The sequence below is a fragment of the Magallana gigas genome, chromosome 7 (genome assembly GCF_963853765.1).
Source record: "Magallana gigas chromosome 7, xbMagGiga1.1, whole genome shotgun sequence".
Classification (NCBI taxonomy): Eukaryota; Metazoa; Mollusca; class Bivalvia; order Ostreida; family Ostreidae; genus Magallana; species Magallana gigas.
The window spans coordinates 984,916-1,003,443 of NC_088859.1; the positions used below are offsets into that span (position 1 = coordinate 984,916).

General features: G+C 36.4%; 1 protein-coding gene and 2 non-coding genes across 5 annotated transcripts; 1 reads left to right on the top strand and 2 right to left on the bottom strand.

Annotated features, from left to right (window-relative positions):
• Positions 1–36: 36 nt before the first annotated feature.
• Positions 37–108, bottom strand: Trnac-gca (transfer RNA cysteine (anticodon GCA)). The gene has a single exon. It is a non-coding gene; the product is annotated as a tRNA-Cys (tRNA).
• A 181-nt stretch (positions 109–289) lies between these two features.
• On the top strand, positions 290–17,453 carry LOC105321599 (dynein axonemal intermediate chain 3). Of its 3 annotated transcripts, none has more exons than XM_066067800.1 (24): positions 290–405; positions 2,563–2,630; positions 2,963–3,083; positions 3,446–3,517; positions 4,019–4,203; positions 4,446–4,550; positions 4,957–5,100; positions 5,218–5,376; positions 5,713–5,870; positions 6,111–6,222; positions 6,419–6,497; positions 6,781–6,905; positions 7,133–7,306; positions 7,645–7,767; positions 8,156–8,374; positions 8,542–8,626; positions 10,085–10,221; positions 12,812–12,875; positions 13,135–13,265; positions 13,727–13,753; positions 15,291–15,495; positions 15,919–16,010; positions 16,374–16,496; positions 16,997–17,453. In XM_066067800.1, the coding sequence occupies exons 2-24, from the start codon at positions 2,574–2,576 to the stop codon at positions 17,138–17,140; spliced, it is 2,841 nt and encodes a 946-aa protein (XP_065923872.1). In that variant the 5' UTR covers positions 290–405; positions 2,563–2,573; the 3' UTR covers positions 17,141–17,453. The 3 variants fall into 3 exon arrangements, with proteins under 3 accessions (XP_065923872.1, XP_065923874.1, XP_065923873.1); XM_066067801.1 differs by having other exon boundaries at positions 334–367; XM_066067802.1 differs by lacking the exon at positions 13,727–13,753.
• Positions 17,454–17,571: 118 nt separating this feature from the next.
• On the bottom strand, positions 17,572–17,644 carry Trnat-ugu (transfer RNA threonine (anticodon UGU)). Its single transcript has one exon. It is a non-coding gene; the product is annotated as a tRNA-Thr (tRNA).
• Positions 17,645–18,528: the final 884 nt, after the last annotated feature.

The window sequence follows — 18,528 nt, forward strand, 5'->3', positions numbered from 1 at the left end:
ATTTATTACGAAAATGAAGGGATAAAAAAAAAAGTAAGGGGACACCCGGGTTCGAACCGGGGACCTCTCGATCTGCAGTCGAATGCTCTACCACTGAGCTATATCCCCTTCATGGTAATGACAGGTGCTCGTAAGCTATATATATTTACAGTACTATTAAATTTCTTCCATCAAAGAAGAAAACTTTTTTTCAATATTTGTAATGGTGAAACATAAGACAGGACAAATAATTTAGCTTGTGAAGAATCCGTCTTGAAGTTTTTTGTTGAGGTATTTTTTAACGTTACTAATAACAACCGAAGTAGCGTATATACGGGGGTTTCCAATATGGCGTCTTTAGTAAACTAGACCAAACATTGATTTAGCGGTAGGTCTATAAACAACTTTTGAGGAAGAAATTTTACGGTAAGCTTAGAACAATTTCGTAAAATGTATGTATATAGCATTTTATCGTCTTTATCGGCTTTTGACCAAAGAGAAAATCACAATTGTGAAATCTTAGGCTTGCACAACTTTTGCTACGAGTACGATATGCGGTTAGGCTTAATGAGTTAACGTTAGTCACTTTGGTAGTGAAGATATATGCACATAATTCATTGAATTCAATTTTATGAGACAGATGTGATTGTTTAATTGATATTACTTCGTTCAATTAAAAGTCTAAAGGATTTTTCTCCCGAAATTCCTCTGTCGTTTAATTCCACAGCTCTTGTTTCTGCAAATAAATTATCCAGTTCTAGTAGTTACAGTATAATAGTTTGATTGCTCAAACTTATCTAGAGTATGACTCTTCCATGAATTGCAATCAGTGTTTGCCCTCACTCAAAATTAAAGCAGGAAATGGAAGTTAACAACCATGATATATTCTCTTTTATGATAGTTTATCTGTATATATCATTACTTATGTGACGGTCAGACCGGCCCAAATACTGGCCTCAGATAACTCAGTTGGTTGAGCACCTGACTAGATAATCAATGGGCACGGGTTCAAGTACTGGTCTCGTCCACAATTATTTCTCCCATCCCATTACATTTAGAGCTATGCCAGCCCCTGAAACTGACATGTTAACTCCTGCCAGGGAAAGAGTCTGCATTGTTCCTTGAGGGCTTCAATCATTTAAGGGGGAGGAATGTGAAGGTCAGTTTAGTTCGAAAACCGGCGCCAGAATGAGATAGCTCTGTTGATAGAGCACCAGCTAACTACCGTATATACTCGCCTATAAGTATTGTTCGCCTATAAGTCGGTTGCCATTTTTCAAGTTTATTTTCAAGATTTTGCCATTGACGCTCTTATAAGTCGGGTAATTTTTTCTGGATTATCAGTCTACAGATTGCCAATCAAATAAGCACATTTTATCAAGCATGACTATATTCTAGATAAAAAATATTGGTGTTTGACCCCTTTGTTATCATTTCTAGATGCAATGCATTTTAAAAGTGTTGTGTTCAGTTAAGACATCTATCCTGGATGAATAACTTTCGATTTTGGACGCCATTTTTTTTTTATTGATACACTGATGAAAACTTGGTGTAAGCTATAAAAATATTTAAAATACTATTGAAAATAAAATGATAGTGATTTTGATCCCCTGTTGACTGATTAAGATGGTATAGCCCCTTTTAAAAGTGGTGTGTTAGCTCGGTTGTTTTAGGTGACATATGCCACCTACAACCACCAATATAGCTATTATCACCTCATGTGTAATTTATTATGAATAAATATAAAACGATCTTTATTTTTTGTTAACAGACCAGCAATTATTCTTGTGTTTAATTCTTTAAGTATAAAACAGAAATTGCTGTTTTGTAATCCGGCCACTAGATCGCTTTTAGACGCCATGTTTTTTAAAAGTTTTCTGTAAACAGAGTTATCTTTCTTGAAGTTTGTAACTTACGATTTTAGATGCCATTATATTTTTTAAACACTCATTACAACTAGATTATAGCTCAAAAACTATTAAGTTTTCTTGGGGGCCTGGGTTTGAATCCCGGTCTGGTCCATCTTATTTCTTCCATCCTGATACATGCGCGGATCTAGAGGGGGGGTCGGGGGGGTCCCGACCCCCCCTGGAAAATGAAAATTTATTAAATTTACATAGTAAAATTATCGCGAAAATATGCCTCGGACCCCCCCTGGCAAACACAATTATCCTTCGGACCCCCCCCTGGAAAAATTTTCTGGATCCGCGCATGCTGATACATTATATAAATACACCAATGATATATGTAGGACATGATTTCCTCTATTATCTGTAAACACTGTCAAAATAAGAAAATATTGGTTTTTACATCGTGAAATTTTTAATTTGTCATGCTAATTTAGCCAGAAAAGGGTAATGGACAGGTAAACATGGCATACGGTTATCTTAAAAAATAAATGAACAGGATTTTTTGGTAGTTAAAAATAACAAGCAAAGCTACAGTATCTATTTATTTCACAGCAGTTTTGTTATTTCTTTGTATGCAGTGATTATTTCTGCTATTTAAAAATCACAAGTGAGGGATCAAAAATAACCTCTTATTTTATGATCAAATTTATATCTGTAACTTTGAAATTTTCAGAAACGGTCATCATGGATGATACATCAGAAAAAGAAAAGAAGTCTGCAGAGCAAAACGAAAAAGATCAGGTAAAAACAGCATATGGTGTTCTCTGTTTAAATTGTATCAGTAATTTATCATAAATGCAAAGGCTTATAAACAGGTAGGCTGTGTCCCAGGTTCTCATTTTCATACATTTTTAAATACATGTACATGTATATATTTTGATTTTCATAAATACCTTTGTACCCAACCTATCCATTCACTAGAATATTAAAAAGTCCAAGAATTCTGTTGTAAAATGTACATAGTGCGTACGCAGCATGCCACATCTAGTGCTTGGACCAATCATTATTTGTAAATCTCCAAATGAATATTTCATTTATTTTATATTAATGGGCATTGCTTATGGCCAATTTAGGACACAGCTGGAAAGAAAACACCCAAAACTAGCAAGCCTGGGAGTGGAAACAGAGTTTCCAGTGGACAGAAAAGTCCCAAGGGAGGCAAAGCTGAGAAAGGACGCTCCACCCCATCTAAAGGTTAGTCTGGCAGACAGTCATTTAATAAGTAAATTAATATACTCAGTATTCCCATTTATGTACTAAGGTACTCAATCATAAAATTTGTATGCAATATCAACATGAAGTGCTAATATGGGATATTGTAGTCTGCTATTTGTAACTTTTTAATTTGTTAATTAGCTGTCAAAAATGAACTCCTGTGAATTTTTCTTTAAAATAAATTAATATACAGAATTTAACACAACCTAAAGATTGCATATTCTTTTGTGTTATTTCTATAGTCTTAAATTTCCCTCAAAATTATATTGATATGGAATCTAAAGCAGCTGAACAGGAGCAAAGTTCCAGGTAGATTATCTTTTGAGTTGGATTTTTTCCAGGGAATGTGAAGAAAGCAGCAGAGGAGAAGAAGGAGGAAACACCAGCCCCCGGGGAGGAGCCGGCGGAGGAAGGTCAGTGTCACATGAATCAATTATATCGATGTAGTGAAGAAGACATATGTCTTGTAAATTACTGTAAATTCCTTAAAGTATGTGCGTACTTAAATCTGCTAGTTTGCTGTTTTGTATCAAATTTAGAAGATATAAAATCGTAAGCACCATTTTTTTTATATTACTTCATATAGTTATAATTGTCTGAAAAATAAAATTGAGATTTGAAAATCTTTGTGGGTTGTTTATTTTAATGTTATGCAGATATTAATTCCTCGCGTATTATCAGGAATCTACAGTAATTGATATCAATCGAGAGGAAGATGTGAATCTTGTAAATTGTCTTAAATCTGTACATGTATTATGGTATGTTGATGTCTATTTCAGGGAAGCTTGATTTCTTTCAAATTTTGCTAAAGTAAGGTATCCTGAAAAAGATAACGTCACAATCAAGTGAGAATTACAATTACTGGGAATCGTAAACACATAGAGACGTATGTACAATAATGCTTTCTGATTCAGGTGTACCAGAGGGGGTGGTGCCTCTTTTTCTCTCCTCCAAGACACAGGAGATCTTCCACTGCCGCTGTGATGAAGACGTTACCGAGGAGAATCCGATCAAAATCATCACAAAACAGGAAATCCTGGACGATATGCGCAACAGGGCGGCAGTCTGTGATTTCCATCCAATCAAACAGGAAGTTATTGTAAGTCGAAATATTTCCATCAGTTGAAATGTCATGCATTTATGTGTTTGTCTGCTACATGGAAAATATATTTATCAATTGTACATGAATATTGAAGGCAACATTTCTAAATGATACTAGTTGTCTTTCATTGGTAATTCAAAAATTATAACATGAAAGTATGAGTTTTATGAAATGAAAATATTTAATCATTAATGGCAGAAATATATATTTCACTGTGACCTAATTTTCTGATTATCTAGGACTATCCGACGGATGAGATTTTGGTTGTGTATGACTATGACTTCAAGTATGGGCAGAACTTTTACTGTGCCATCACAGAGGAAGCCAAGGAGAAGATCCTGAATGTAAGTCTCTCTACAGAAACATCACCATTGCCTGTCAAATCAATTTTATTGATTTTTTATTGATTTACTGTATTATGCAATAATTGAGGTAAATTTTTTCACAAGAATATCAAATGAAGAAGTTTAGATGAATTTCATGTAAAATAAAATTCATGCAATTCTCTGATAGGAATTACTGTAACATGATTTTTTTTTCGTCTTTTGATGTAACACATGGGAAACACAATTTGAAGTGAGCTAGGTTTTTAGATTGTTACTTGTAAGGACAAATATTTAGTTGCATGTTTGCAATATCTAAATTTGAATCTGAATGGATTCAGGATATAAGGCAATATACACCTCACGTTGGTCTGATTATTGGTCGATTTACCTTTAATGCAGTGACTATTGGTTGATTTATTTTTAGCCCCAAGGACCTGATGGTGGGGAGGGAGCGGGACAGGAAGAGGAGATCGTGTACACTTACATCCCCCCGGAACCCAAGGACTGGGTGTCCCTGGGCAGTGAGAAGGAAATCAAGGAAGAAAGTGTCACCGAAAACAGGCGCAGGGTCAGTGTAGAGAGACAAAGGCCAAAACACAGTATTTTTAAAAATTTAAACTTTGCCACTAAAACTTTTGATTGGGTCACTCATAGTGGTATTATCTTCATTACCACTTTTTTTCAGATTAAAGTGTCGGTTAAGAGGGTACGGAGAGAGTTTGGGGCACCGTACAAGTTCAAGGATCGCAATGTGGCTGACGCCAAGGATGGCTGCATTGACTGTACGTCTTTTGATGACCGTGCATTCGACCTGAAGAAGATGGAGCTAGACAAGAGCATACAGGTGACTCGATCATTGTTTCTTGTTTGCAAAGGCAAATTAAACACCATTATCACTTTTGAAACCTCAGAACCCATTATTTTGATAGGCACAAACCTGTCAAAATATAGTTAAGACAAAATATTGTGCAGTAAATTGCTCTGTTTAACTAATGATTGTTTGACAACAGAATATAATTACAAGCAAAACGTCAACACAAACTTGTGCATTTGTTGCTCTCCTTTAATGCAAAACTCCAGTAAATAGCTAGTGGTAGTATACTAGTATTCAATTTGATAAAATAATGACTTTCTGCAGATTGATAGCTGTATGTAAGTTTGATTTGTTTTGTTGTTGTAGTCAATTCCTGAGTTTGTAGAGGAGGGGACACAGACCGATTGGAAGTACCCCCGTAATGCAACCACACAGTACCAACCCCGGGAATACTCCCAGAAAGAGAAAGAACAGCTGGAAAACTCCAAGAATCTCCAGACCTCCGTGGAGTCCGTCACTCCAAGGTATCCTGTCTCTCAGTCCATCTGTCAATCTGTCCATCTGTTCATCTGTCAATCATCAATCAGTATGTCTGTTCAGTGTTCAACTGTCTGTCTATCCATCCATCCGTCTGTCAGTGTCTGTTGTATCTTACATACACATACTGTGTTATAATATAATACATGTATAACATGATTTAGACCACACTGTACCTCTATACTTCATGTTGATGTGATGGGAGTTTTGTTTTTCCTTTGGGACAGGTTTAAGCTAGCTCTACAACAGAATGAGATAATGGACGTGTTCTACATTGACTGGCTTCACCTAGGGGACGCCGATGGTAACTTTGGCAACAAGTCAGATAACCATCTCAAGGTAATGCCTCCTTGTCTAGAGTCTATGTTGAGTTTCCCCAATTTTATTGACATTCTGCAGTGTAGAAGTATCTCAGACATATAATATATTATAATTCTCGTGCTGTTTCATGCAGAGTTAATTTGTTAGTTGATCTTTCTCCAAAGGAGGAATTTTAATTGTCTCTTCTTCTCTATTTGTTGTTTGTTATATACAGGAGTACCAGTCCTTTACAGACCTACAATTCAGCAAAGAGAAGAGCATCACATGTATACAATGGCACCCCACCATCAAAGGTACACAATTATAAGGCAGAAACCTATTATAATATATATTGTATAACTGTTACAGTAGAAAATTAAATAATTATGTGACCCGTAACAGTAACTATTGAATTTAACTAGCATAGAATATCACTGATGAAGATAAACAAATCAGTAACTTATTGTAACATCCGATCTTTTTTTGTACATGCATGTAGCCATGAATCCAGTGTTTTTACTTTTATACAAGTGCACTGGCAGTATATGTGTCATCAGTACATTCAGTAGATGTTACCCTGTGGTTTTTGATTTGTAGGTGTGGTTGCAGTGTCTGTGGCAGAGAAGATGACATTTGACGAGCGGATTGACTCGGCCGCTAAAGTGATCATGACCCCCTCCCTCATACTTATCTGGAGTTTCACTGACCCCATACACCCCCAGGTAATCATGATAATTATACAAAAGTCCCTTCTATGAAGAGTTAGTTCTACTATAGTAATGAATCTTTCTGCAATCAAGGATACATTGCTTTTCCAATATTGATCACCTTTATACAGGACTTTTTTATGTGAGCATTGGAGTAATTTTCTTTAAAAAAAAATACATGCTGTTAAGGCGTTTGTGAACTTATGACCTTTGTAAGTTGACACTTGATTTTGATTGGTCAGTTACTGCTGGAGGCCCCTGATGATATATACAGCTTCCAGTTCTCCCCGTCTGATCCCAACATAATCTGTGGCGGCTGCTACAACGGTCAGGTGGTGCTGTGGGACATCTCTGCTCATGCTGACCGCCTCAAACAGCCACGCGGCGGCAACAGGAACAAGAAATCCAACGTCCTGGTAAGTGATGAATTAATTAGCTACAAGATGATGTCTGTGTTCGTTCATTACTGTACACACTGGTAGGTCCTGCAGACGTAGTGGCTAGGTGAAAATGTCTGTAATACTATTTTTACTGCAGTCACACTGGTTTGTTGCAAGAGATAAATGGAATGTCACAGAGCTTGACTTTAGATGTGTAAATGTATTTCTTTGCATATTGGTGAAACTTATTTTAGAAGTGGTAAATTTGAGAAAGAAACCTTAAAAAATTGAATCTGATAATGAGGAGTTGAGGAGAGAAACAGCCCACATTATGCTTTAGAGATGATTGTTAAACTGTATTTGATCTTTTGTAGCCAGGCTTTGAGGATCCTAACGCCCTGAAGACCCCCATAGTTCGGTACTGTGCTGTATCCAGTATAGAGAATAGCCACAGAGCAGCCATCACAGACATCCAGTGGGTCCCCGACCACATGGAGGTAACTCGGAGACAGACTCAGCGATGATCCATGTTTATATTTTTACTTCTTTTGAATTAGTATCCAGTACTGTTATTTACAGTTAAAGATAAATCATGGGTGAATGTTACACTGTTATAGAATTTTTTATGTGCAGCTAGATTTTCTTTATTCTGTCACTCTTTAATACTAAATTGATGTTAAATACACATGCTTGCAGAGGGGGGGAGGGTTATACAGTTCACATGCTATAGCACCTGTGTACAATCCTACAAACTCACAATTACAGATGTACAATGTACTAACTGTATCAACAGTGTTCTGTTCAACCTGTTGAGCTATTACAGGTGTACTGACTTTTTTACCTATAAACTTACCTGTGTACAAACCTACCTTTTAATTATTACAGGTGAACAGGATGGGTGTTCCCCAGGAGAACAAGTCGATGACGGCGTGTCAGGTGATGACGTGTGCGGCGGACTACAGCGTTCTGTTCTGGGACACTCGCCCTCCGAAGGGACCGGGGCAACTCAACTTTGGTGCCAAAAATGAGAAAAACGATAAAACCCAGATGGGAGTTCCTTCAACATTCAAACATCTGGACCTGTCTTGGAAACCCATGTTAAAGGTTAGCTACAGGAAGAGCTTTAATTTTCTACAAAGTAATTTTTTTAATTTTGTCATTTATGCAATAATGACTGCTGTTTCTGGCTATGAATATCAAAAATAATACAAATTCAATAACATTTTTTTTTTTATGAAAGAAAAACAATGTTGATTAATTTGATTGTTTAGGTTCATCTTCACAAATCTGAGCCTGGGGGCGACCATAGTCCAGTCAAGTTCTCCATACAGGAGAAGAACGGGGACAGACGTGCACGTAAGTTCTCCATGCAATACACTGTGAACAGCTTTCAGTCCGGGTGTAATCAGTGTCAGCTAGAGTTTTAAGGTTTATGATATGGTTTTATGGCTTGTGTATGATTCTGTTAGTCTCAAAGTTTAATCCAAGATTTTACCTGTTTGATTAATCAGTGAATTACATGTAAGACTTAAAGTTGTGAATGATAAATTTAATTACATTTAGAAGTGATTTTGTTGTACAATATTATATAAATCATATATACATTTATTTTTTTTGAAGTAGGTTCATCATTTTAGTAAGAAAAAGGGGGGTTTCTCGAGCATTTAATGATAAAAGCACATAATTTTGATTTTACAAAGTTACAAAAAATACAATAGACTGGCAATAAAAATTTTCCGATGGCCAGGTCATGTTGGAGAGAGGCCATCTTGTTATTATGAAATAGAATGTAGATATAGAATTAATGAGTTGGGACTTTTACAGAGAGGAAGGAGGGTAAGACATCGCCATCATGTGTGTGACTGTAGCTTTATCATTTGTTGATATCATTTGATAACAATCTTAACAGTTGTAGATTGACCAATGAATCAGGCAGATCAGTTCTGTTATGTGTGTGTGATGGTAGCTTCATCATTATTTGTTTTTATTATAACCGTTTTTGATTTACCGTTAAATGGAATGAAGAAATTCATGTTTTATGATGGTAGCTTTTTGTTTGACATGTTGTCATGATAACAACGTTAGATTAATTGGCCATTAGTGTCCCAAGAGATTGTGATATATAGTAGACTTCCTTTTTATGTTGTATTGTCCTTGTAAATCATAGCTTTGGATAGAATATCAAGATAATCTCTTAATAATTTGATAATTTGTTTATTGACATCAAACTAAATTAGACTAAGGTAATTGTGGTAAAATTTGAACCAATAAGTGATTGTATCAAGTTGTATATTAAGTGATAGATATCAAGTAGACACAGGAGTCAAAGAGATCGATTTAATCAGTCATTTAATCTCTATTCTTTAATCATTAAATTTTATTTATTTCTAAAGTTTGATTTAAGCAGCAAAATAAATGGATAGTAAACAGTAATCCCAGTGATGTCAAATGTCTCTAAATTAATTCACATGTACTATTAAATCAGTAAAATTAACGATCATTTTCCTGACATAAGATGTGGAACGATTGAGTTCCAATAACATACACATCTTCCTCAATGTTAAATATTAACATAATTATAACAACTGTTGATTTAGTGCTTTCATATCTAACGTTACTTGGCAGCTTAAAAAATTTTGCTTGAGATTGTAATTCAGGAAATGTGTTTTGATGTTGATGTTGTTAATTACATTTGCTGGTCAGTGGATTTATGTAATAGGTTAATATCCTGGGCCAAAGAAAATAGTGAAAATAAATTGTTGTATATTATTGTATATCAATCCTGAGTAATCTATATGTGTCCTTTCTTTGTAGTTTCCAAAGCTACAGATGCCACGGACATGAGCCGCGAGAATGCGATGGGGGGCGGCTATTACACCAACAAGCCCGGGTCTGGCAAAGACAAGAGGACTCTACAGAGTGTCAAGACTCATTTCTTCGTGGGGACTGAGGTAGCGGTCAACGACCACCCCCGGGGGTGGGGAATGAGCTTGACTCCCTGTACAGTTCTGCTCTCTTAGTCTTGCACAGCCTTTCTGTCTGCTCTCTTTCTGTCACCAGCACGTTGCACGTTACGGCTGTATGAACAACTCTCCTGCCTGTAAATGTAGCCACTGATCTGTTCACCGTCCCCCTCCACCCACCACACAAACTGCTATTCTGTTGCATGATGCCCCCACTGCTGATAACACAGTCTCTAGTTCAACAGCATGATGTTTTCTCCAACACACAACCTCTTATTCTGTAGCATGAATTCTCCCCTCAACTCCAAACGTAACCTCTTATTCTTTAACATAATGCCCCTAACTAATGACAACACACACTCTTTTTATCTTGTATGAAATCTCCGGTCACAACCACAACCTTTTGTCAATACAGTAAAACACGGTTATAGCCAACACGCTTATAATGAATTGACGCTTACAGCGAAGTGAATTTCATTCCCCAAGTCGATCTCTATTTCATGTTGTAAACTTGACGGATATAACGAATTACGCTTATAACGAAGTTAAATTGGCCGTCCCTGGGACTTCGTTATAAGCATGTTTTACTGTAGTTTGATGTCCCTCTCAAACCTACAAAATAACAATTCATTATCTAGCATGACGACGATCAACTCACAACACATCCATTTATTGTGTTACATTGTGGAGTATGAATCTTCCTCTCAACTCACAAGAACAATCTCTGAATCTATAGCATGGAGTCCTAACTATCTATAACCTTTCTTCTCCTTATTACAGCCTGAGGACCTCTTGAACCACACCCTGCAAGTTGAACCCCTTTACAGACCCCCCCCCCCCTCTTCACCCATGCACATCACTACTCTGAGCACAATATATACACTATTTGTACGGTATTTAGTTTAAAATAACCAGTGTTTGCATGCAAGTTCTCTGACTTCTTTTGGGATAAAAGGCATGTAACTTTTTGGTAATCTGCTTCACATTTTGTGACTGGCAATTTATTCACAAAGCTTAAAGATCGGGAATTTTGAATTCTATTATAAAGCTAACAAATTCAGCACCTGTTTATATACTGGTGTATTACGGAAGCTTTTATACATGTATCATTTTATTTTCACCATGCACAGCTACCTTGTTTGGTTCTCAATCTTGCATGTGCTTTGAATTAAAATCAGCAACTTAAATTGTTTATTTATAATGAAAGTTTAAATCAAAACATTCTAGACTTGTTACAAAATTTCTGAACTTAATAAATTTTGAATTGTAAAAACTCAAAAGTGATGCATTCATCAAACAAGTCAGCTAGTAGGCATTAAACTTGTCAAGTCATTGCAAACAAGTTGTACAACTCATAGATACCTGACAACTCTTCACTAAAGTTATAAACTTGTCAATTTGAAAGTCAGAGGACTCAATACCTGTCATATCACTAACAACCCGGTAAACCCCCCCCCCCCCCCTACTTCATGACAAAATACACAAGTCAGTAAAAGCAATACTTGTTAGCCCATCAGTAGCCCATAACTCAATACCTCAATACCTGTCCTCACACAAAAGTCTGTAGACGCCATACATGTTGACCCACTACACGCAAGTCAGTAAACTCAAAACTTGTGAACCTGTCGGTCAATGCACCCGGGACACAAGTCAGGATATTTTATAGAAATGAATCCATTGAACTCAATACTTGTTAAGTCATTACACAGGAGTCTCAATACTGTCAGCTAATGACACACATGTCAGTAGACTCACTACTTTATCAGCTAATGTCACATAAAGACAGCAGTCTCAATAACTAATAACTAATGTCACACAGTCAATAGACTCAATACTCATAAAGTTATCACACAGTAGTCTTAATACTTGTCAGCTAATGACACAAAAGTCAGTAGACTCAATACTTGTCAACTAATGTTGCACAAAGTCAGTAGACTCTATACTTGTCAGCTAATGTCACACAAAGTCAGTAGACTCAATACTTGTCAGCTAATGTCACACAGTCAATAGACTCAATACTCGTAAAGTCATTACACAGTAGTCTCAATACTTGGCAGCAAATGACACATTAAGACAGTAGACTCAATACTTGTCAGCTAATGTCACACAAAGTCAGTAGACTCAATACTTGTCATTACATGCATGCGACACAGTAGAGTCATTCATTCTAAAGTCAAAAATCGATAGACTCGATGTTCCGTTTTGTCACTACATACAAGTCAGATAACTTACACAGGGACTGAGAACAAATCAGTGGTTGAGTGGCGTGGTCCTTCTTTACAGAGGAGTGGGGGGTTGTCTGGTACAGCTGTAGCACCCACAGGGTTTGTATGTCAAGGTTACTGTAGATCAACTTTTGGTATTACAGTATAGAGTCTCAATCATGTTTGTTTCAATATTGATGTTTTACTACATTGTTACATCTTTACCTGTGTGTTCCCAGCACTTTTCACTTTATCACAGCATGTTTTGTGTCACTCTTTTTCACTTTGTGCACGCTATTTTACTTTGTGAGAGCTGCCAATTCAGTTGAAGTGATGACTCGATGCTTGTATTTCGTGGTCATTGTAATTTGTAGGATGGAGAAGTGGTTTATGTTGATTGGATGCCAGTCAAAGATCAGGACACTGGAAAAATTGTCAGTAAGTGATGAAAGTCTTAAAAAATTGTCAGTAAGTGATGAAAGTCTTAAAAAATTGTCAGTAAGTGATGAAAGTCTTAAAAAATTGTCAGTAAGTGATTAATATCTTTAAAAATTGTCAGAAAAAATTGAATATCTTCTTTTAAGATGTTGAAAGTAATTGGTAAATATCTTTAAAATGACAAAATTATTAGTAAGTGGCTAATGTCTCATAAGAATAAAATAGTCAGGAAGTGTCAAATGTCTTTTCCCAAATTCAGCTCCAAAGCCCGATTTTTACAATGCCATTCACGACGGTCCAGTTAACACGGTTCAGCGGTCGCCGTTTTTCAGCGACATTGTTTTGTGTGTTGGAGGGTGGACCTTTACGATCTGGAAGGAAGGCGTGACGGTAATATCTGGTTTCTATAAATAGACTAAGTCTTTTAATCAATCAGTTCATACCCTAAATGATAGAAAGTGATTTAATTTTTTTGTTGTTGCAAAAATACCAGAAAAGGAAAGTTATGTTCCTTAATTTTTATGCATTATTGGAGATTTTGAATTGTTATCAAGTTACCCAAAATAGTCATAGAGCACCAAAATCAACATAAAATCACAGATATCCCATATTCTAGTATACACATTCATTGTCCTATGTCCTGTGTACTGTTTTTGGCTAAAATGTATGAGAGAGCTTTATTATTGAGAATTTTATGGAGGACATTCCAGACTTAAACTGTCCAGACACAGTCAATTGTGATGTCACTTAATTAGACAAGTCTATCGATTGTGATGTCACTTTATTAGACAAGTCTATCTGTTTGTCTGTGTGTGTGTAGATAGATTGAATTTTAGCTGTGATATTGACAGGAGGAGAAATCTGAGAAAGCAAAGAAAGTAAGTGTTTGGTCTTAGAGGACCGGCCTGGATGTTTGGGTTTTTATTTAGCTCACCTGTGTAAAACATGACCTTTCTGATCAACAAAACGTCGTGTTGTCTGAGCCTCCCAGTACACGCAAATATATCGCATTCCTGTGAGGATGTCAGGCGTTTTCTATTATTTAGTATTTCTTTCATTATTCTTGTCAATTAAAAATAAATTGATAAATTATGACAACTGCTGCTTGTTTTATAGCCCTCAAGGTTGTGGAAAAAAGTGAATTTGTTCATGCTCTTTCTTTTCTCGTCCTATTGTCTACAAGTATAACCTTCCTCTAAAGAGATGAATTCATTGATAGACACTTCTTAATTGATTACTTAATTAAAGAATGGATTCAATAGCTATCCAATTTTAACAAAATTAATATAAATTGGATTGTGTCAGTTTACACTCTATGAACTGCAAAGCGGTATATAAAAAAATGTAAACTGTTCCAACCCATTTTATGTAAGTTTAGATTAGGTAGCTATTTAATTCATCCCTAATAATTCAAATTTTTGCTATTACCGGGTAATTGTAGATTAAAGTGGTTATTTGACCTTTAAAATGACGGTAAATTGTATAACATTCAAACGTAATGTCAGATGGGTTGATACGTTTTTGACATAAGTCTCAGGTGACGTAGGCAACATTCTTTATATAATATTAAAAATAATTTTTTTCAGGCAATCAGGAGGGCGTTACAAATAGAAATAAATTATTGGTTACTGATAAATAATGAAGTAAAATTTAATTCAGATCAGACATTTGATTCTGAGAGTGTGTTTACCAATTAAGTTGTCTTGCTCTCCAATGTTAAACAGTATAATCTTGGTCATCAAATGATTATTATCTGAATTCTTCTCAGACAAAAATGTTCAGGTGAGCAATGTGGCACTGAAGCCAGTGTGTGTTAATTGTACTCAGAGTTCAATGGTGCTTGGCATTTTCTAATAAAGATCATGCATTGGGAAATCTAAAATCCCTCCATACTTTTTATGATTATTACCGTACAGGTGTGTAGTATGGAAGGATTTTTGATCCGTTAGATTTTGTTTGAAAATGCCATGTGCCTAAGACAGCGCTGATTGTAATGGTATTTGTTGACACCTAATGATGGTTGGATTGGTAGGCAGCGGTTCATGTGTTGGTTTGTACGGAAGATGTAGAGCTACTAATGTAGAAACATTGCTTACTGTGAACATAATAATGGGATCACATCAAACAGTCCGCTCATAACAAGCTGTGTTTTACTTAACAATCATTTATATGATTAATTGTCAATGACGTATTTACCATATAATTACAATATTGCTTCATAGATATAATACATCTTGTAACTGAAGAATCAAGATGAGTAATCAGATAAAGCCAATTAGTTAGAGCTATCAGACATGTGTGCTATATGTAAATCATTTTCATGAATTAATTAAGGAGATCATTAAGTACTGTAAAAACTTGTGGCACACAGTGACAGTTGTTGACCTATTTTACAACTGTTGACCTATTTTACAGACTGGACCTATCCTACAGTCCAGTGCTAACCCTGTCAAGATGACGGCCGGCCATTGGTCTCCGTCACGACCCTCCGTGTTCTACATTTCCAAAAATGATGGAAGCGTGGATGTCTGGGATCTCCTCGACAAAACGCATGAACCGACTCTGACCCAGAGCGTCTCCCCCGCACCCATCACCACCATCTTCCCATTCCAGATATCTCGTAAGTTACCATCTTTCTCTTCCAAATATATCGTATTATTAGTCACCATCTTCACAAGATATCTTAAAGTATCCATCTTCCTTCTCCAGATGTCTCAAAAAAGTCACCGTCTTCCCCTTCCAGATATCTCATAAGTAACAATCTTCATGTATGTCAGTTAGAAAATTCAAAAACCCACAATCTTCCTCTCCCAAAAGTAAAAAATAAATCCTCATCTTTTCCTTCAAGAAATAAGGTAGACCTTCACTAAAAAAATTAATAATCATTTCTTTTCCCTGACAGAACCTATTAAGTTGACATAATCACCAAATACTAAGATTGGTCACATCACCAATGTAAAGAATATGAAGCCAAATGAAGGATTCAAGAACTTTAAACATACATATGCTGTGTAAACAATCAGAGTTATATTGTGTTTTACAGAGAAGCAGCACCTGCTGGCTGTGGGAGACAATGCTGGTACGTTACACATCCTAGAGATACCATGGAGCCTGAGACAGCCCACCCCTAATGAGGTCAGTCACCCCTAGCCCAGCCCTCAAGCCTCACCTCTTAATCCTAATATCCTTGTTACATAGTTCCATTTGTCATCAGAAGCCAGCCTGAGTTTTTTTTAGCTTGCCTAGATGATGCAGTAGTTAGTTGCTAAGAATGTGACTTCTATAAGTCTAGAATCTCAAACCTCGTTATTCCACTATCAGTGAACATCTCTATTTATTCTTGCTGAGAGGAGATCAAATTCATTCCCTTACAGAAAGTCTGTTTGAGACTTCAAACATGTAGCTGTTTGATATTTGATAGGTGTGCTAAGGAGTACACCGGTATTTATATTTGTATTGTTATGGAGTATTCATGGACTATTTTTTTTTTATTTGTAGGTGTCAGGGATCTCTAACTACTTTGATCGGGAAGTGAAGCGGCGATCCTTCGTCGTGATGAGGTGGGACTTCAGGGAGAATGAGAAGCGAGAGCTGGAGCAGGAACAGAAGAGGAAGGCCGGGGTGAGTCGCCTCTAACAGGAGTCCTCGCCTGTGCTCAGTGTGCTGTAGGGTTCAAGCTGCTGCACACCCGTCGCCTGTGCTCAGTGTGCTGTAGGGTTCAAACTGCTGCACACCTGGTGCTTTAGAAGCATACAAAAGCTGACGTTTTTTTGCAAACCATTATTTTTTTCATATTTAAGTTAAATTGCACAGTCTGAACTGAAAATTCCCAAACTCTATACTACCATTATTTTTAACCTATTTTTTATGAAATTTACTTAAATCATTATATATCCAGTGGCATATACACTGAACAATACCTTGAAGTAAACTATCTTTAAGCCACCAATGAGCTTGGTCAGCTTTTCTTGATCTTTATATAAGTCAACTTTGCGAATATCAACAAAGTAAAGATTACAAGTTTTAATGTTTTATATTGATCTTTAGAACTGTTACATTGGCAATCTAATTAATGATATGAACAAGAACTTTTTTTCTGACTCTGGGTATTTTCTCCTCAGATTGCCCCCAACGTTGTGTTGACGGACGAGGAGATTGAGTACCGCATGAAACAGGAGTACCAGGCTTACCTCGACGAAGAGGCCGCCTTCCTCCGCGAGTTGGGGCTTCTGAAGGAGGAGGATGAGCCCCTCCCTGAAACGTGACCCCCAGGGCTCTGACACCCCCACCCCCTCACTGATCAATGGCCGTCCAACAAATGTTCTGTGATACTGATACTGTGAGAAGAGAAGGATCTGCAGGATCTATTCTCTGTTATATGGACATTATTTTTACACTCAATGATGATGACTTGTGATGTAGAACTGTGCTTATAATATTTTATTAACATTATTATTATTGACACCATTTATTACTGTTTTGTGTATTGACATATTTGTCCCAGCCTTGGAGAATGTTAGACGTGAATAATGTTTCCTGTTTGTTCTGTGAATGGAATAAATAATTAACTGATTTGAATCTGTCTTGATATTTTAGAAGTTTCCGACTTCATTAAACAGACACAGTATAACTACAGGTGAATCTCAAGTTTCTTTTAAAAGCCTTCTATATTCATAAAACAGGTGATGAAAAGTCAAGTCTCAACCGGGACTCGAACTCAGGGCCTCTGGCGTACATTGCCAGTGCTCTAACCACTGAGCTATTGAGACCCGAAATATTGACTGACAGTCACACACCTGTTAAGCCTGTGACAATCATTTTCAAGGAGATCTTTATTTGTGAAAGGACCAGTGTAGAACTTGTAGAAAAAATCCAATACTGCCGTAGAAGTGTTTAATGAAAGTGAACACCATCGAAGCTCAAATTGTCAAGTATAGTACGTAATGTTAACTTGGCATTTCTGTAGAGAGTGTTTGATACTGTAGTCGTCCACAATCTGTTGCACAAAGAATGTACGTTGGATCCCACCAACTTCAGTGTACAGTATTAACTCAGTTAGAGCCAGAGTTTAAGAGTCAAGATACAAGTCGTCCATCATCACTATCATATGTAAGTTAACATCTAGTTAGAATTGCTATAATATAGCATATTGTGGAGTAGCGATTATTAATACAAGTATAATTATAACTATACTCCGTCCCGGGTTTTTGCTTCCACCACTTTTCGCTTGATATTTCGTTAATAATAAATACCTTTATACTTAAACTACATTATATGTTCATCCACTTATATGAAAAATGTCCAGATTATCTGTTTTGAAACGCCCCCTCTACCGCTTCAATGCACATCCCAAAATAGAAAGTCTACTGAGATTTTGCATTGCATAAGCCATTAATAAGCCTGGATGATAACGCTGAAAAATTGCGTGAGGTGTCCCGAGTACTTCTGAGTGGAGAAAAGATGTAAACATTTCCCATTATAAATCTCCGTAAGAAATTTGTTTTTTTTACTGTAAACTTTTATGAGTGAAAAGGGATAATTTTTCAAAGAAGTTATCTCGGATATTTTCCATTTCGTTGATTTCAACTGCACTTCTTTCACAGGTATGTGTATTTTAATTTACTAAAAATCATCAAAAAGTAATGGAAGCAAT

What these genes read in the sequence shown, in the direction of transcription:
- LOC105321599 (XM_066067800.1), top strand. Translation starts at nt 2,574, where the DNA reads ATGGATGATACATCAGAAAAAGAAAAGAAGTCTGCAGAGCAAAACGAA. An exon ending in AATCTGAGAAAGCAAAGAAA is followed by an intron (nt 13,754 to 15,290) that starts GTAAGTGTTTGG and finishes CCTATTTTACAG; the next exon opens with ACTGGACCTATCCTACAGTC. An exon ending in AACAGAAGAGGAAGGCCGGG is followed by an intron (nt 16,497 to 16,996) that starts GTGAGTCGCCTC and finishes TTTTCTCCTCAG; the next exon opens with ATTGCCCCCAACGTTGTGTT.